The sequence below is a fragment of the Pectinophora gossypiella genome, chromosome 17 (assembly GCF_024362695.1).
Source record: "Pectinophora gossypiella chromosome 17, ilPecGoss1.1, whole genome shotgun sequence".
NCBI classification, from domain to species: Eukaryota; Metazoa; Arthropoda; class Insecta; order Lepidoptera; family Gelechiidae; genus Pectinophora; species Pectinophora gossypiella.
This window is the reverse complement of record NC_065420.1, coordinates 8,047,941-8,068,964: the sequence shown is the minus strand read 5'-3', so window position 1 is coordinate 8,068,964 and position 21,024 is coordinate 8,047,941. Positions and strand designations below refer to the sequence as shown.

Sequence of the window (21,024 nt, the reverse complement as noted above, 5' to 3'; positions counted from 1 at the left end):
GAAAATATTTGTTATTACGATTGGGTCACGTCTATTGTCATTGATCCTAATATCACGTAGCAAGCGTTCCATATTTCCACAATGTCGGTCAAGAAAAAAATTTGCGTAACATAGGTACCTACACACAACAAATATAAATTGGATGCCATTGACAATGACAAAATACCATATTCAATTAAGTAGGTCATAATCAAGCTGTAATTTTTGTCTCAAGGCTCTAAACTTAAGTCTATTAGGTAAATTATGTACGTACGTTAAAACATTTAAATATAATTTATTTAAGTTGTGTACTCAATGAAGTCAAAACCGTCTACAAACATTAATAAAATATTACTCTCTCTCTCTATTTAAGAGCTGCGCTCTTGTCGGTGGAGTAACCGCCATTCCTCTCTTCTTTCCGCCAAAACCTTCACCTCCCGATACGACACGACCTGCACCTTCTCTTTTATTTGTTTCATAAATGTTATCCTAGTTCTACCCCTTCCTCTCTTCCCTTCAATTTTTCCTTCAAAATATTAAATAAAATATTACTACTTAGTGTTATTTTGTAACCGACTTCAAACAAAAGGAGGTTATCAATTTCACCAGTATTACATACGTTGGAATTGCACAATATTCTTCTAATCACGTCTGCCAAATTTCACCAGTGTATGTTTATATGTTTGTCCACGCATTGCTCAGAAACTAAAAATCGTATGAAAACAACAATTATTTTAATTGGATTTAGAAAGTATCATCCAAGTTAGAGAATAGTGAGTTTCATCAAAATTGGCGAAGAAGTTTTAAAGTTACGGACAAAAAAAAACATTATAATGGAACAAAGAGAAAGATCTCGTTGATGATTTAGTATTGAAGAAGCCCTTATTAGTTATAGTAAGCAGCATGAAGCCGTCAGAGGCGATTAAATAGAGGATGCAGTTGCTGGTGTAGATGAGGGTTACTCGTGAGGGGGATACTCGGGTCGATGCTGGGGAGGCTGGTGCTGGTGTGGATGCTGGCGGTCATAGGATGGAACTTGCTGTTCGACTGCCTTTCCACCTGCGTCGACTTCTGAATTTAGATTCAAACATTATTTTCTACAAAATATATTATAATTTCTTACTTAGACAGATTTTGAAGTTTTAATTACTTTTTTTAACAATTATGTTTAACATGACCACTGTGTAAGTGACAATTAGATATCAACCCCTCCCGTGCAATATTATTTTACGATAAACGCATTGGAGTTTATGTATATAGACACACTATGCAAGAAAAAAACTATCTGAAAAACCTCTCGTCGGATTTTCCCATTTTCCCTAGTGCCCCACATATGGGTCATGCACGTATGAGTTTCAAATTGATTGCCTCATATGTGGTTCATACACAGTGTACGTGTTAACTTGTCCATTCTTCTTCGCTCGTCTGGACTGTAAGGTTGTTGATTTTGCATAACTTATTAATTATAAATTACCTACTTCTTAATTTCGTGGAAAAGCTAGACGTCAAATGTTTTGCGTCACTTAATTTTAAAAACAGATAACTTAACCGCAGAATTAAAAAATGATGAGGTAAATTCCAGCACAAAATGAACTAAGTACCGTCACCTCGCCAAATAAGGCCGCCTGTTGTGCTTTTCTGTATATGTTGACCTTATCTCTGTATTTTGTGTCCATTGTGCTCAATAAAGTATTTTATCTAGCTATCTATCTCGCTTAGCTTTCTAATAGAAAGAAATATAATATACGATATATGCGATATGATGGTCTATTAGACCCTATCGCTATCTGTAATGGATCTCGTCTATTAAATAGGTAAATAGATACTTTATATTAAAATTTTACGCAGTAGTCCTGATTTCAATACTTGACGCCACAAGGTTTTTTAGAATAGGTACTTACCTAGAAATAATAAATATTTTTTCCAGTTTGACAGTAAATATTTTTATTTAACAATGTTGATTATTATATTGCCATCATTCTTTTAGCTGTTTTGTTTATTCATTCCAACTACTAATCCCACAGTGGAAGATCACAGACAGAAAACATTCCATACCATTTGTTGATTGCTCTGATTGCCGAAGATTGGGTTTTACCTAGTAGGTAATGGAATATTAAGATAACTTTTAGTTTACTATTAATGCTCCAAGTGCGATAACTATGTGCGCGTTGACAACAAACTTATAATGATCGAAACTGCTCTTAACAACCCGGGCAAGTAGACTAGAACGCATTAAACTTATCCTCCTTGTAACGGTGGCATGTATCTTTAATATCCTTACCTATCCTGTGATGGAATAATTTGCAAGTTACAAAAAATACCAATATTCTTACAGATTGCTCCGTTGCTCGTTGAGGCCGCCATTTGCCATGTACTTAGTTAAGAGACTTTTTGTAATTAATTATTTTTATTTTGGTGCAATAAAGTGTATTTGTATTGTATTGTATTGCTCAGGGTACTCCGGACTGAACAAGAGATATATATATATATATTTCAAAATAGATTAGATATATACGTAAATGTTACTCCACTTAAGGAAAACTGGGATTTACAGTAGGTACCTTTTGTAAATCATAATTTATTTGAGGGTGATAATTTTACATAACGCCTCATGGCCGTATGTAGATGACAATTAGCCCAATCTAATACGAATACAAACTACTTATATATTTTATTCAGTTTTAGAATATACCGTGTTCAAAATACTTAACGATGATGCTTTCTTTCAAAGTGATGCAAGATAATCAAAATCAAAAAGGTCGCAGAAGTCGAAGCAGTAATGAATATAATTAAATATTTCAATCAGCTTTTTACGCTACTTTATGATACGTATAAAGTAGGTATATTTATTTACTATTTGACTGTGTCGAACTCGGAATTCTATGTATTTATTTCAATGTGATTTTTGTGTTGTATTTTTTTTTATTTATGAACTATGATTTATATTTTTCTACATCTATCTTTTCTTTTACCTTGGCTAATGGTTGAATAGGTTGTGATTAACCATGTCCCAAAATTAATTGAATAATAACACTGTTACCACACAATTTGAAACATCTTCCTAAATTCCAACAAATAACTCAATATCGCTCGCTAATACCCAGGTACGTGAAGGAAAAATATTTGACTAGGATAATTTTAGATTATTTTAAGAACTAGGCTAAAGAAACATAGTGTACGTTATATACATGTGTTTTGTATGAAAGCTATTTTTGAATCTTGAAAGTGTTAAAATCGGTCAGACATCGACCTTACTCGCCATGTGCCACCGCAGACAACGCACATTGACCTATAAAAAGTACGACACTTTCGAAAACACTTTAATATTTGACAACATTAGCGAAGTTTTGCACATGTAATTAGGTCCCTTGCCGGACAGAAAGTGTAATACTAAATGTAGACATAAACATCTCACAGACAGAACCATGGAAATGAAATACTTATGTTCATTGCACAAAACTTGTCTGCTTTAAATCTATCTAGAGTGATAAATAAGACACTATTACGGAATGTATCTCGCCCAACATTGCCCAAAGTTGTGCAAGTAGTAATTAGAAACTACTGTGTTTTTAATTATTTTAAGCAAAGTCATTTTATGGGTATAATATTCCACAAGTTCTACATTTACTGCCCTGGCTGAAAATTACTTGGAAGACATTTAATCATATCGACCAATTTGTATTCAAAGCTTATTCGGAAATTACAAAATTAATTTGTATAAATGGACGTACATCGAACACACTATTCACTGTTTTTCCGACGCCACCGTCGCGTCATCGCATCACAAATATTTTTTAAATTATTTCCACTTAAGTGTTTATTTCTAAGAATGAATTTTGTTCTTATTTGGTACGGAACTTCTTGGTATCAGATTTTTTGCAACGTGTACCAACATAATTTTCGTGACTCGAGCTTTCTTTGTCTCGAAAGGTTTGTTGTACTCTTAGAATGAAATGAGGGCGCAGTCAAAATGCGACATGTCTCTATTTAGAATCACATTTCAATGTACTTACAGAGCAAAATGCAGAAACTAGAAATAGTCAACTGCTCATTTTTAACGGGTTGTTTTCATTGGGAAATCTATAGTATTATAGGATCAATGTTCGAATAATAATTTGTTTACAAGCACTTTTGGGAACGGGCCAAAGACTCCGGATTTCTCGATGGCAACGGATGAGCAATTTCCGACTCAGGAATGTTTCATTGTATACTACGCCGCATTGATCTCAGAAGAAAATATTGAATTCCTTGGAGAAGAAATGAGTCATTCAATTCCCAAATGACTCAAATTGTAATGAATGTAACTTTAAATTCCAAGAATAGAGAATAGGTATATTTAAAGAATTAAATTCACTTTTTCCTTGATTTCCAGGTAAGTGTGCTTCTATACTACACACTCTTAAAAGCAAAAGCGTATAATGCATTTAATAAAGGTCAAAAAGTTGCACCTTTACACTTACTAATGCGAGAGATTGTGGATAATGAACCTATTTTATTTTAAAAGACCTCTCAATCTTTCATTTTCTTCATATCTGATGTGTGATATAGGATGATATCTGATCAGGTAATCCAGGTCATAGAACATAACAGGTCAAGGTTAGGGATCGTCCTATACCTGACTTACATAATGATCTAATATTATTGTTTTCATATTACATTTACATAAACGGACGAAGGATTTGTATAAAATGACATTAGGTTTATGAAGGTAAGTATTATAGTCTAAAATTTATATACTAATGACAACCCTGGATTTTTGGTGCTGATAGCTTAGTCCAATCATTATTATTTAGTCACAATATATACCAGTCATATATACGTATATGTGTATTAGTATAAATAAGAATAAAATATATACCTACAGGGTGGTAGTGACATCGTAACACTCTCAGTATTCGTTACGATGTCACTTACACCCCGTACAAGTAGGTATGGGTATTAATGACACCTTAACAAATACTGAGGGGGATGATTCTGACCATGATTCTGAGTTGATGTCAAGTGAAATTTCCTGTCAGAAATTTAATGAAACATTTATATAAACTGCCTACGTATATACGTCCCACTGCTGGGCACAGGCCTCCCCTCAATCAACCGGAGGGGGTATGGAGCATACTCGACCACGCTGCTCCACTGCGGGTTGGTGGAGTTGTTTTTACGGCTAATAGCCGGGACCAACGGCTTAACGTGCCCTCCGAAGCACGGAATCATCTTACTTTTTCGGACAAACAGGTGATTCAAGCCTGAAAAGTCCTTACCAAACAAAGGACAGTCTCACAAAGTGATTTCGACAATGTCCCCATCGGGAATCAAACCCGGTCCTCCAGATCGTGAGCCTAACGCTCTAACCACTAGACCACGGAGGCTGTAATGAAACATTTCATCATCATCATCATCAGCCGTATGACGCCCACTGCTGGGCATAGGCCTCCCCCAAGGATCTCCACGACGATCGGTCCTGCGCTGCCCGCATCCAGCGGCTTCCCGCGACCTTCACCAGATCGTCGGTCCACCTTGTAGCGGGCCTACCCACTGAGCGTCGTCCGACACGTGGTCGCCACTCCAGAACCTTTCCGCCCCATCGGCCATCGGTTCTCCTCGCTATGTGTCCTGCCCACTGCCACTTCAGCTTTGCAATTCTTCGAGCTATGTCGGTGACTTTAGTTCTCCTGAAACATTTAGAGTATTTTAATTATTTTCAGTTCCATACTTTTGCGACGGAAAATTCCACTTGATATCAACTCAGAATCATGGTCTGAATCATCCCTCAAAGTTTTCGTTACGATGTCACTAATACCCTGTAAGTATAGGCTGTTTATGTATGTTATGTATACATATACTCATATATTGTACAATATTATTTGACTGTTTGTCTAAGGAATAGTAGCATCAGTAAAGTCAATGCCTGAGTCACTGTAACGTCAAACGACAATTGAAGAAAGAGGAAGATTAGTCAGTCGAATTTTCAAGACTCGCTTATATCCTGTCGCCAAACATTGTTACTATTTGACATTATTTAGATGTAGATGTAGCTAAAATTAACTAAGATATACATGATTAGATATGATTTATTTAATTAGTGTGGACAAGAATGAGGTGATAAGAGCAAATATGCTTAGTCAAATGAATGTTGGTTGGAGAGATCACAACTCGGGATTTGTTTTGACCCTTGTTTCATTTGGTTGTCAAGGTGATATACAACATAACTTCTCGACTATATCCCAATTGGGGTAGTCAGAGGTGTATTTTTTTTTTGACGTGACTTATTGTAGATTTGCCGCAGATGGCATTAACTACTTGGCCGGACAAAGTCAGAGGTGTAATCATCTGAGCTTTCTGTTGAACAATATAATATAGGTGATGAGCCGTATAACCGTCCATAATGGTCGAGCCAACTGTGTTAGTGAAAACTGCGCATAAGATAAATTAATTATTCATTGGTACAAGTCCCGTACCGGGGTTAGAATCGGCGCTCCCCGGTTGAGAAGCGGTGTAGCACAGGACCAAAGTGCTTATAACCCATGACACTTCGTCTGGCACCATAGAATAAAGAACGGCAACTCTCCGCTCCCCGCCATCGGCTAAGCTAGGTTTACCTCATCCCCCTCGAACATAGTTTAGACTTGAATCGTATGGCGTCAGACGTCACACACACAGATGCGCATCTACAAAAACGTCAATGTGTAATGTCTGTATAAAACGAGGTTGTTTGTATGAAGTGTCCGGGGTGTCCTGGCACTGCCCTTGTAACCGAAAGTCTTTAAGTATTTCCTTTTTACGAGTATTTTTGATGTGACTTATTGTAGATTTGCCGCAGATGGCATTAACTACTTGGCCGGACAAGTGGGGAGCGCTGAAGGCTCTCACCCGGTACAACGTTTAAAACAACAGTCCTGAGGGTGCCCAGTTGGGCGCGAACCTCGGCTCAGGGCGTCTATTTTATAAAATCTCTAAACCCAAAGAGTCATTTCCGATCAGGCAAAACGCCTCCAAATATATTATTATGGCATCTCTCTATAGGTTTTTATACATGAATTTCTGCTGAAAACATTAAATAGACTAATCGCTCGCGCACATATTCATATCCGGTGGCTATGTAACTAAGATATACGTCACTTAAATATCTAAGATAAGGCGCGACACGACAATAAACAAATGTCCGGTTATAACAAGAGTTGATATAGACCTCCAAATTCAATATACCTATTACATTATTTCTTTCTTGTCGTTCCTTAACTGCTGAGGATCGTGATTGTATGTGATCTTCCTCCACTGGGTTCGGTCCTGTGCCACAGCTTACACACAGCTGTGTGTACAGCTTTTTGTATAGGGCCCCCTGCTAACTGCATGACCTGGTCCATCCAACTGATCGACGCTCTTCTTCTGGCACGTTTACCCTCAATCTGGTCCAGAATAATGTGCTTTTCTAGACAGTGTAATGATGATCGCAATATGTGCCCAAAGAAACTCAAGACTCTCTCCTGGCATGTGGTAAGCAGACGTTTGGTGACCTTGATCTCATTGAGAATGGAGACGTTGGTTCTCATGGCTGTCCAAGGAATGCGTAGCAGCTTTCTCCAACACTACATTTCAACAGCTTGGATCTTATTGCGTTCCTTTTTCTTTAGACACCATGTTTCCACATCATACATGAAGGTGGAAAAAACATGCACCCATTACATAACATAACATAAAAAGCCTATTTACGTCCTACTGTCTCCTATTTAGTTATTCCCTTATTGTTTTGTTGTTGTTTAGTTATTTTTTTGTTTTAGTTATTTTCCTATTTAGTTATTGTTTTTACCTTCCTTCAATCAACCGGAGGGGGTATGGAGTATACTCCTACCACACTGCCCCAGTGTGGGTTAGTAGAGGCGTTTAGGCCAGTAGCCCGGGACCAACAACGTGTTCGTACAGAAGTACATAACCATGTTACATTTTTAGACAATAAGGTGATTGCAATGTCCAGTGCAAACAAAGAGGTCTCATAAATTATTATTTGACAGTATCCCCATCGGGAATCGAACTCGGACCTTCAGATCGTGAACCTGGTGTGTATACCATTCATACCGGCGTAAGTTGTGTGTCTTGAGTTCATAAACTCTACTAATTCCAATCAATCGTTACACTAGTTACAAGAGTATTTCAGGTCTTTCAGATCTTGGTCGAGAACTGGATTGAAGTCAAGTCAAGAGTTCTCTAAAATGGCGAATATAATTCAAGATATTGATGAGTGTGGAAGAAACGAAGTGTATCCCAACGAGAAATACGTTTCCCGTTGGGGTATACCCCGATGTGTGTATGTGGGTGTGAATACCCCAACGGGAAATACGTTTCCCATTAGGGTATTAAACACCACTTTAAAATTACGCCTACCCTGACGTGATCTTAAATATTATGTAGGTGTAGTGTATCAATAACGATATGCAGTTTCAAACGACTGCGCCGGCTCTGACTATATTTTTAACAGTTTGTGTTACTGTATGCACTAAGGGCGGGTAATCCACTTGTTATTTACGTTTTTAACAGGACGTATAAAATTGAAGTAATATGCGGGACTCACGAGGAAGTCAAAACATTTTGTATGGGGACTGTCAACGTGTTAATAACTCCCGTAATATAACTAGGTGCGTAGTTCATTGTCAAACACTTTCGTTCCGACACCGACATCTTTCTTATCTTGCTTGATGTGCATCTAGTTAGATAGATGTTTAAAAATATTTGTACGTTATAAATTACTTATATGATATTTTTTTTTGTAAAACAAACAATGTTAGTTAAGTACCGTCATTTATTATATTAGCTATAATTACGTTAATAACGTTTGATGGAAAAATATTTCAGCATCAAACCGTTTTACAACATACTATTTAAAAAAAAGTTTGTTGAAATTTAGAATAATTTCAAGGTATCTGTGGAAGATCTCAGTATTGTTGACAAAACTCGTACTTTGACTAGACAAGTGACAATATGTTTTTTACTTTTTTTATGTCATCATATCCTGGTAGACCTATAATTCCGTAGGAAAATAGGGTCGTAAGGCCCAAAGTACTTTTAAAATCTAAATCCCATTGTTTAACTATTGTGTCTGGAAATCCGGGCCTTACGAGGATAGTATAGGATCAAAGTTTTTTGAACAAAGGTTAGGCTTATGGACAAGATCAGGCAAAGTAGTACCTACTAAAAGTCATTTAGATAGACAAAATCTTTATTCAGTTAGATCATCATTTGTTACATCAAAAAAATCATTTACTTACCTTTCATTAGCATTTCAAAATCAAAACAACTAAGATGAAGACACCTGAAGATGAATTCACGCCTGCTTATAAACGCAAAGCAAAAGTCACGATGTACAATTCGTTTATATCAAATAGCTAGGCGCGCTGCAAATATTCTTATGTAAAAGCAAAAAGTATATAAAGTACATAATTAGTTTTAACGTATCTAGCTCTTTCAACAAAATGTTTCAACGTTAATAAGTTGAACAGTACAGACAAACGTTACATAAAACACAATACAATTCCTGCTACAGTTATGCTATGTATTACTCAACAATGCTCTGTCACTTCCCTTTCATATTAACAATGTAGGAACTGTAATTCTGAAATTTGAATGCTGACACTTTGATTACATAAATATGAAGACTGATGTATAGGATTTATTGCATAACCATTGCATTATGTGTAAAAAACAATATAACACACATAAATACAATGCAATATTACATGAACATTTTGGTTCTTTTGATACGACTATTGCTAGTCTAGTTTCAATTACAACATTCAATTTCAGTTTCAATATAAAATACTTATAAAACGCGCTGATTCAAGTATCCTGCGTACCTAAAATAATTTATTTAAAATTATTTACAGTTAACGGATTGACCTTCCTATCCTGCTCTATTGACATTTGGTGTAGTATGGGTAAGTTCATCAACGGGTTAGTCATGTTTAGACAAAAATATTAGATTTTGTTATTCCCTAGATTACCGCGTGTCGGATATAATACTTACTTACCTAAAAAAAAAAGCTACATAATGCGCGGGAACTTATACATTCGATGGATGTGTACCTCTACTTCAGTTTTGGAATATAGTTATGTTATTCTTAATACTTACAAAAAAACAAAACAGAATAGCATTGTAAGTACAATAATTCTGACAGGAACTTATTTTTTCGAGGCGTAAGAGGTGGCAATAACATTGATCTAGTCAAATAAACCTCATCTAGTTGTAAACGCACTGCTGCACAATAATAGAGGTTCATACATTTTCAGAGAAATTAATTACAAACCAAAGTAACAGTCGCAGATATTTCGTGACATAATAAAAAAAAAAAAAAAAAATAAGAACCCCTGCCAGACAGATCCGAGTGCCTGATAGATTTTTTCTAGTCGACATTTTTTTACGTTAGTCCCGACATTATGAAGTGTGAATCATTATGTCGTTAGAAATCTTTGCATGTTCAAAATTAAATATAATTACACACGAAAACAACAACATTCAACGAAACATTTTTATGTAATAGTACTTAAGTACCTCTAACAATATTTTAGGTGAATATGTACCACTCATTTACAATACAACTTTTAGTTTTGATATTTTGTGTGGTGTTAGGTCATTTGAAGGCCTTGACATTCCGCAGGCGTCCACGTTAAGGACGAGTTCTGTGTACGTATCATCTCCGTGAGTTGTAAGACTAGTTTCCGCCCAACCACCCGAAGGTTCGGCGATCTGCCACATTCGTGTTTACAAATAAAAGCACACAAATGAATAATAAAATAACCTAAGTGAGTTTAAAAAGTGTAATTTCAAGCGGAAGAAGATGACAACTGAGACTAAAAATGGAACAGAACTTTCAGTAACCAAAATGGAGACAAACGGCCAACAAATTACGGACACCAGGAATCAAAAAGAACAAGAAAACTTATCAACAATGGAAAAGGCAGTGTCATATACAAAAAAGTTTTTTCAATTCTTTACAGTGGAACCCTTCTTATTGTGTTATATTTTGCCAAATATAATTTCATCCGTAGCTGTTTACAAACTCAATATGGAGAAGGCATGTCTGGCAGATTTAAATTATTCTCAAGATATTTGTGATAAAGCGATATCTGGTGATGCTTCTGACAATATTACAACTGATGCTTTAAATGGCGCCCAGGTTCTGGTTGCTGAAATGACGGCTTGGAGACAGCCCTTGCAGAGTGGTATCCCAGCTATAATGATCCTCTTTGTTGGGGCTTGGAGTGATAGAACAGGCAATAGAAAAGCTTTGATGCTTATACCATTGTTGGGAGAACTCGTTACCTCTATTCTGATGATATTAGCTGTTTATTATTTTATAGAGTGGCCATTATGGGCTACAGGATTAATCGAAGGATTACCATCTGCTTTAAGTGGAGGAATTTCAATAGCTCTTATGGGATCTTACAGTTACATAGCCGATGTGACTTCAGTTGACTCACGGACATTTAGAATTGGAATCGTTGGTGTTATCGTCACCCTGGGTATTCCCTTGGGATCTTCCATAAGCGGAATACTAACCGAAGCTGTTGGCTACTATGGAATATTTGGAATCGGATTTGTTCTTTATCTCATTGGATTCGTGCATACATACTACAGAATTCATGACGTAAGAAAAACAAAAACGGAGGGAAAATTTTGGGACAAACTTGTTCAGTTCTTCCACCCGAGAAATGTTTGGGATACTCTTTCACTGGTGATAATGGCTCGTGGTCGAAGATTAGCACAAATATTGTTGATCATCTGGGCGCATATTGTACTCATTGGCCCTGTGTTTGGTGAGATAATTTTCCATAGGCACAATTATGTTTTAAATTGCAAACAGCCGCAAAAAGATATTGCTTGTAATTACGCCCACGCCGTCTGATAGTTGATTGCTTGTTATGTGAATAATATTATACCTAAATTTATTTTTAAATCCGCTTCAAAGGACGGCTCATAAAATATTGTGTTGTATTTATTTGCAGGTGAGGCGAACCTCGTTTATCTTTACACACTGAAAAAGTACAGCATGGATATTATAGAGTTCAGCTTATTCTCCACATACTCTACCTTAGTGGGTATTGCTGGTAAGTATACAAACAAAATTATTTTTTCTAATAAAAAAATCGAACTTTAGCAACATGCTCTACCCATACTTCAAGATATCATAGAATTTACTCGTAATAAGGCCTTAGATATAGTGATTATAATTATTATGTGCATTCAATAAGTGAAAATTATCACTTTAAACGTTTATATATTTCTAAATGTTTTACTTTTTGTCAATTATTATTGTAACTATAAAATTTCGTGCAATACTGCGCAGTATCAGTCAGTATATTCAAAATAGGTACTAAAAATGTAACTTATATATTTGGTTGTAAGATCTGTCCATAAAACCTGTTTACTAGGTTGATAGCAAATGCTAATGAGATTGAATCATGTCTCTCATCTATTGATGAGAGCAGCAAAAACTCATCAAACTATTTTTTGTCTGAAATGATAAAATTATATTAAAATATTCAATTATATAAAACCTAAGTACTTACCAAATAATATTTATTCTGAGTGCATCAGATGTTATCTAGTAAATGTTTTCAAACGTAATAAGTAAACATTTTTTTTAACTAATTGTAACCGTTTATAAGTACTTATACAGTACTTGCCTCTTATGTCCTCAATAACTCTTAATATTTGTCTCATTCTTTTTACTACTATTAGCACTTCTTTTTGTTCAACTTATTCTTTCCATGCTGCTACAACACCACATTTCAAGGGCTTTGAGTCCCTCTCTTTCTGTGCCAATGTCTAAGAACCTCCCAACCAGAACTTATTATTATTATTATATTAGCCTGTATGATCCCACTGCTGAGCAAAGGCCTCCCCCATGTCTTTCCAAGTATCCCGGTTCTGTGCGAGATCTATCCAGTCTTTCCGATAACCGACGAGATCATCACGCCATCGTTTCCGGGGTCTACCACGTCTACGGTGTCCGTCCTGTTGTATCCAGTGCGTGATTTTTGCCCATCGTTCCGGATGCATGCAACCAGAACTTAAACAAATTAAACTAATTTTGCAGGTACAGCCGTAGCAGTAACATTATTCAGCAAGAAGATGAAGATGCATGACGCTGTGCTGGGTGTCATAGCCACTGCTTGCAAAGTCGCCTCTAGTTTCGTATACGGGTTGGCTCCAACCAAGCAATGGTTCTACTCCGGACCAGCCTTCGATTTCTTTGGAAACACGGGAGTAACTGCCATCAGGTCCCTCGGCACGAAAGTTGTCAAGCCTAATGAAGTCGGTAAGTGAAATTTAATGAATGAATAAACATTTTATTGCGTGCAAACAGTCAACACGTACAAGGAAAAACCATAGATTTACGGTTGTACGAAAAATATTTGAGTCTTTGGAAAAAAACTAATGACTACAAGAGCGAACTCTTCCAGACAACCTGAAAAATTTGTTATTTTTGATTGTGAAATTGTATGTAGTAACATTAGGTATATCTCGTTATATTATCCAGTTTAATCACATCGAAATCTTTATGTAAAATATCTAAACCCGACTGCGGAAAAATCACGCTCTAAAAAGTATGAAAATCGAAAATAGGTACCTATACGAGTATTCCTCCGAAATTCTTCCGAATAGTTATCTTTATGAGATTTTTCCGTAGTCGAGTTTTAGTTTTTAAACTTATATTTGTATTTATATTATTTTGGGGTGATATTTATTAAGATAAAGTGCTTCTAATGCGTGTTTAATGCAAGATTTGGAGATAAAACCTAAGCGGAACATGTCTGAGCAGTTATATTATCAATCCAACGTAATTATCGAGTAAATACAAGCAAACCCGCCTTTGATACCCAACACAATACCATTCGAAAAAAAATTGTTTTCGTCCTCAGTTTATGTCCTCCAGAAGGCGCCACATAGAGTATAACGTGACGTTACATGGCCTATAACCACCGGATTATCAAGACGCTTCTAGTGACACCTCATTTGTTAAATTCTGACAGGTGGTTAAAAGTTAAAAGTTAGGTTGGAACCATAGAGCAACATGGATCTCCACGAACACAACCCACCTTTTCGCTTCGCTGCAGTCGGGTAAAAATAACAAACAGGTTAAAGTTGAAATGACAATAACACCTCAAACCATTTTAACAAATAAAATATCATATCCTGGGTCTACAAGACCGCATCAAATCGTAACCATGTAGTTTACCTTATTTTTTATCATTAACTGATGTAATCAACCTCGCCTTAGGATTTCTTACGAATACTGTATGGAACCGGATCTATGAAGCCGCACTAGTTGAAAAAACGTGATGATTATAACATAACATAACTAGCCTATATACTTCCCACTGCTGAGCACAGGCCTCCCCTAAATCAACCGGAGGGGGTATCGAGCATACTGCACCACGCTGCTCCAATGCGGGTTCGTGGAGGTGTTTTTTACGGGTAATAGCCGGGACCAACGACTTAACGTGCCCTCCAAAGCACGGAATCATCTTACTTTTTCGGACAATCAGGTCATTCAAGCCTGAAAAGTCCTTACCAATTTCGACAATGTCCCCATCGGGAATCGAACCCGGACCTCCAGATCGTGAGCCTAACGCTCTAACCACTAGACCACGGAGGCTGCTGTTGTGTTGGCTGGATGATTATACCTACTTTTTGTTTTTTGGCGTGACTTATTTGTAGATTTGCGGAAAATAGCATTGACTACTTGGCCGGCTCTCACCCGCGGCTGAGGGCTTTCACCCTTTAGGTTTTTGTGGAAGGGTGAACCCATCTAATGATTAAACATTAATCTTCCGTTTTGACTGATGGTGATGGCAGAATAACTATCCATATCAGAGTTCCAGCCAGGATGTACATTTTTACCAAAACCACACTAGAACTGTATCAAACCAGCGTTCTTCCGAACGGTCATAAACTATTGTAAAGTCTGCAAGTTTGGGTTACAGGAGAACACAATGAAATACGTCCATATATTCGGAGAGAGAGCAAGTGAAAACTACCCTCATAACAATCATAATAATCAACAACAGAAAGATACCCACATACATTACAACTATAACCGATGTGTTATTTTGATGTATCAGCTACATTACTTACTTACTGTGAATATACACACACACACACACACACACACACACACGCATACAAACATATCAGTGAATCAATCAATAATTGTAAATTGCCCAAAAAAAATATAAACTCAGAACATGTACGGTCACGAGTACTAATACGTATACACTTTGAAACCATGTCACATTAACATTTTTGAAAAAATAAACCGTAAGTCTCATTAAATGTCAAATATGATAGTGCGACAGGATTCTAAAGTGGTTAGATGATATTGCTCATGACTATACAGACGAATAAAAAAAGCACATTTTTTGTCGTGACTTATTGTAGATTTGCCGCATATGGCATCAACTACTTGGCCGGAAGTAAGCACAATCTTCTCTTGGTCTTATTGCTTTTATCTAATTTCTGCCAGGCAACCTTTTCAAAGAAGTTTACGCATTGGAGCGGGCGATGGTGCTATACAAAAAAGCAATCAGAAACAGGAAAAATAAACATATACATTATAATCCCACAAACATTATACATACGCACATTTATATTATTAGTAGATGTAGGACTAGTAGGAAGAACAACGGTATAACGTTAACGGATATTGGCCCCGATTCCTGCAAACACCGCCTAATTTTATTTTAAGTTATATCCGTCATTTTCATATCCGTCGAAAAGGAAAGGGACGGATGATTCACAGCTCTTAATTTTAGGAAGAATGAGTAAATGAATGTGTCGGGTTATTGACTGATGTAAAATTTTTAGACGGTTGGTTTAGATTTGTGCTTAAAATTGACGTGTGTTCCATAAATTTTATGCTTGTCAATTACCCGTCCCTTTCCTTTTCGGCGGATAAGAAAATGACAGATATAACTTAAAATAAAATTAGATGGTATTTACAGGAATTAGCACCAATATAACGTTAATTCTTAGTCTGAACTGTATACTTAACATAATATTCAAAAGAGGACAAGACTAACCATCGAATACTTATCCAGCCGGGTCTGTATGACAACTGCGAATTATATTAAGCGCTTCGACCAATAGCCGTTTGACGTCCATCTACGTAGAAGGCATTCGTATCGTTTATTGGTCCAAGCGCTCGACACGTTTATTGGTTCACGCTGCGAGCGGCGCGGTTGTCATGCAGACCCGGATGAAAACCAAATGAGCATCGCAAGCGAATCGATATTATCAAAGCACTTTATAAACTTCATTCGAAGATGTTAGGTGTACGATGTACATAGCCTAATTGTACGGTTGTAACAGTATTGTACTTAAACCAACCGTTTTATTTTTACAGGAAAAATGTGTTCGTTGATCGGATTTATCGAGGCGATAGTTCCAGTGATTTATACGCCAATATACAGCAAAATATATGCCAAAACGATCGAGACGTTCCCAGGAACTTTCTACATAGTTGGTGGGGCCATGACCATACCTGCCTTCTTTATATTCATGTAAGTTATTAAATAGGTAACCATTTGTTTATGTCTCTCTGGTATTCGTACGTAAGCACCCAAAACTATTTTATTCATCATCATCATCATCAGCCCATTAACGTCCCCACTGCTGGGGCACGGGCCATCCCTATGGATAGGGAGATCGGGTTTTAAACCATCACGCGGGCCCAGTGCGGATTGATGGTTATTAACGACTGCTAATGCAGCTGGGACCAACGGTTTAACGTGCCTTCCGAAGCGCGGAGGAGCTCGATCTGAAAACTTTTTTTTTTGTGGTCACCCATCCTATGACCGGCCTTTGCGAAAGTTGCTTTACTTCAACAATCGCAGGCCGAGCGCGTTAACCGCTGCGCCACCGAGCTCCTCTACATACAAACATAAATTGGGATATTTCAATGAAAACCATGATGTTTTTATAAACTTTATTACGTTTAAACTTTCTATAACCACTAAAGGAATGAAAAACAAAAGTGTACTCTCATTATTATGCTTTTTTCATAAAAAATGGCTACCCATGCACTGTGTTCACAATAATTTTACAACCGAAAGGATAAACCTAAAAGCTCATACATGAATATGCGACTTGGTTTATGAAATGAAAGAAGTAGAACTAAAGAAATGAAAGTCTGAAATAAAAGGCTCTTCTGAGACCACAGAGTGATATTAGCTCAGTATGTACATTTCCGGTTACGACTCCAATTTTGTCTACACTATGTCATTCTGAATTTTTCTCGTTGTTAAGTAAATAATTAAATATGAAATCTAAATATATAAAAGGAGAAACTGACTGACTGACATATCAACGCACAGCCTAAACGGCTAAACGTAGGCACTTGAAATTTGGAAGGGACGTAGCATAGGTACCGGAGAGATGCACTAAGAAAGGGATTCCCGGAGTTCCCACGGGAACGGGAATTAGCGTGAAAATCCTTTTGTATGAAAAATCTAAATCGCTTAAGTTAGACGCTTGAAATTTGATATGCACTCCCACACACACACAAAGATCTTTCTTTTATAACACGCCACACGGACGAAGTCGCGGGCAAAAGCTAGTAGCCTGTATAAGTCCCACTGCTGGGCACAGGCCTCCCCTCAATCAACTGGCGAAGGGTTTGGTCCGTACTACACTACGCTGTTCCAGTGCGGGCTGGTGGAGGCGCTTGGGCTAATAGCCCAAAAAAAAGTTTCATAATTAATCGTATAGAAAACTTGCTCTGCCTACCCCAATCTATCTTTAATAAAATTATTATTTCATAGTAGGGACGGAGACATAGAAGTATTTCCGCATGTAGGATGTGCGTTTATTTTTAGAAACGAACCCTATTTCACCTACCTGCAATTGCTTATAACAATTTCACCAGTCTAAGTAACCTAACTTACCATAGTTTTTTTCTATTTTCAGAATCTTATACGTCTTGTACAAAAGACAACAGAGAGACGTGGTCAAAAATCCAGAGGAAAAGGAGAAACACGCCCATGAAAATGCTGTTACGTCATTATAAATTACGTCATTTTTATATACATCAATAAATAATATATAGATAATTAACGATGGTGTATCTTAAATAAATAAGTAAATATTTAATCAATAACCACGTTAAACGAGAGAACATTGATCGTCAATAGTAAAACCTAGTTCCGTCAAAATTGTTTCAAAGTGCCTACTAATTTATATTAGCAATGTAATTTTTAGTTGTATTTCTTAGCATAGCAGGCGCGAAAAAAGTTCCATTAATAGGAATAAAACGGTGTTTGTCGTAGATTTACCTTGGATGGCATTTATTACATATAAACACAACACATAGGATGGGCTATTTTTTACGTGGGCAGAACGGTGGATTACCTGTATGTTTACCTACTCATCTATCTGTAATCGTACTTTGCCGAGTTTGCTGTAGGCATGAACTGACCAGGTATAAACTATAGACCTCTACTTCCCGCATATTTAATGAGACATGTATCTACCTGGGTTGGGAGTTGGGCCATAACATTATATCCATCGCAAAATGAACTAAGTATCTCCTCATCGAGCTTTATGTTAGACCAACGTGATAGGTGGTGCGCCATATCGCCGTCGATAATGGTCAGGCCAACTTGGGATAAAAATAATCTCTTTACGTACATAGGTATATACTTACCTATAATCGATATAATTGTAGAATTTTCAATATCGATAGTATCGATACTAATGATAGGCATAGCGATATTTAGATTATTTAGGGAATTAGAAAATACCTAATCGATTATTAATCGACATACAGTCGTTTATCGGGCAATACTAATGACTAGATTCATCATATCCATCGTAAAGCGAATGTCAGTAGAGGCTGCATTGTCCTATTGATGGCTTATCATCTGCTCTCTCCATCTCGATAGGGATTACGGGCATAATTTTGAAATTTCTTGGACACCATTTTATAAACCGTTGACCCCATTGCTCAATGTGTGAGCTCAAAATTACCCGAAATTGGAAAGCTTACGTAACCGGCACTTTCACTCCTCTGACGTTAATGTGCGACCAATAATGATAAAACCGGTCAAGAGCGCGTCAGGTCTGTGGTTCAGTACACACAAAGAATTGTTTTATAGGTCGACTACTTACTTACTGACTTGGTTGGCCTAAACACCTCTATCATTCTACAAAGTCAAAGTACCTGTTTATTGCATATTTGAGGTAAACGCGACATTATAAAAAATATTATAATGCCACATATATTATGAACCCGGGAAGGTATAGAAAAAAACATGAAAAAATTACATAAAAGATTAAATTAAACAGCCTATTTATGATGAGAAAAACTCTTGTAGTGTGTAAAAACTTTTCTCAATTAGGTAAACTTTTTTTATATTCTATTCTTCCTGCAGCACCTTTGGAATCTTTGGAATTTTGACTGCCATGACAAATGGACCAGAACTTACCATTTCCATGGTTGTTATTGAGCAGCGTCGTGAAATATGCTCCATTCTTCCCCCTCACTTATAGTAGATTTGCCACATAGGCACTAACTTCTTGGCTTCAGGGAAGCCCAGCAGTGGTACATAATACAGGGTATTCAACACTGTTTATACACACATAACTCACGCCTATTAACCCAGGTTAAGCAGATACTATGGAATTCCATTTGCTTCGATCCTGACACACTTCTCTTTTTCCTTCATATTCATCTATCGTTTCATACACGCACGCCGCGCCGGCTCAGTATAGATCGTACTGAACCTTTTCTAAGGACATCTCCATGGTCGACGTACGTCCTTCTAGGTCTTCCTCAGCCAGCCCTACCACCAACCTTAGCTTTACACTTCTTTTGTAATCCTTTATTTTATTACCCTTCATCCGCTCTACGCGTGCAAACCAACTTAACATTCTCTTCTCAATCTTAGTCATTATATCGTCTTTTACACCACATCTCACTGTTTATGTTACGTCTAAATTCGTAAACCTTTTTTTGTATCTATGATGTGCTATTCTTTACACACACCACGTGTAAAGAACATCTCATCACATCGGAAACCCACATACCCGAGAAATATGTGGAGGTATGTGACCTAATGTAATTGCGCACTGGTGTCATCTTATGATCGGAAGGTCAGATAGGTAGTCGCTTCTGTAAAAAACTGGACTGTCAAATAAAACGGGATAACGCTATAATGATGAATTATGTAACATCGGTAGGTATACCGTAAACATTTATTAAAGTCATTGAATTCCTAATTACGGATAGGTATGATGACATGTGTTGGAGAAGAAACAATCCTTAGTTGACTACTACGACATGTCCTGAATGATAGTCACTCAACGTTCAAAAATAAAAGAAAAATTAAAACATGTTTTTTCAATAATTTACAAAAGTAGATCTATAGACTAGGGATATGTTATACCAGACCTGTATCAGATGGCCTCGCTCTTCAAAACCACTTTCTATGTATTTATTTATTGATAGTCTGATAATGAAAAATATCAGCGTCATTGATTCATAACTATAGAACGACAATCTACCTGGAATTTTGAAAAAAAAAATCTGTATTAAAAAGTATATAGATTGTCCATCTTAGATGGGCAAGGAAGGTAAACATTATGTAATTAAATGAAATTTTTATTGTAGTAAATGTGGTCATACATAATGAAGGAAGTAAATATTTATGGTTCAGCCATAAATGGGTCTTTATCCAAAATTACTGGGTATATTGCCCATTTACATTCATATTTTAAACAGACAGCCATGATTTCATGCTGTTTTATTTATCCCTATACACCCGAGATAACACGATTGTGAGGGTCTGATTGCTGATACCAGCTAAGCTAGGATTTTTATCCGTATTTTTCTGAAGGTCTACATACATAGTAAGAAAAGATACCACTAACATTTTAAAGACCTAGCAAAGATTTTGTTCCTTCAGTTGTAAAAGGATATATCAAATTTAGGTTACTACTTACTGATGTAAGTAAGTAGTCGTTACATGAGCCATGTCAGGGGCCTTTGACTCAATAAT

The 21,024-nt window shown here is 36.7% G+C and overlaps 1 protein-coding gene across 1 annotated transcript; it reads left to right on the top strand.

Moving 5' to 3' along the window:
• Nucleotides 1–10,662: 10,662 nt before the first annotated feature.
• LOC126374269 (proton-coupled folate transporter-like) lies at nt 10,663–18,082 on the top strand. Its single transcript, XM_050020787.1, has 5 exons — nt 10,663–11,781; nt 11,971–12,072; nt 13,065–13,286; nt 16,374–16,530; nt 17,936–18,082. Exons 1-5 carry the CDS (start codon nt 10,803–10,805, stop codon nt 18,033–18,035), a joined length of 1,560 nt encoding a protein of 519 aa, XP_049876744.1. The 5' UTR covers nt 10,663–10,802; the 3' UTR covers nt 18,036–18,082.
• Nucleotides 18,083–21,024: the final 2,942 nt, after the last annotated feature.

Coding starts and splice junctions, on each gene's coding strand:
- LOC126374269 (XM_050020787.1), top strand. CDS start 10,803: ATGACAACTGAGACTAAAAATGGAACAGAACTTTCAGTAACCAAAATG. Junction 11,782..11,970: donor ACTCATTGGCCCTGTGTTTG/GTGAGATAATTT, acceptor ATTTATTTGCAG/GTGAGGCGAACCTCGTTTAT. Junction 13,287..16,373: donor TGTCAAGCCTAATGAAGTCG/GTAAGTGAAATT, acceptor TTATTTTTACAG/GAAAAATGTGTTCGTTGATC.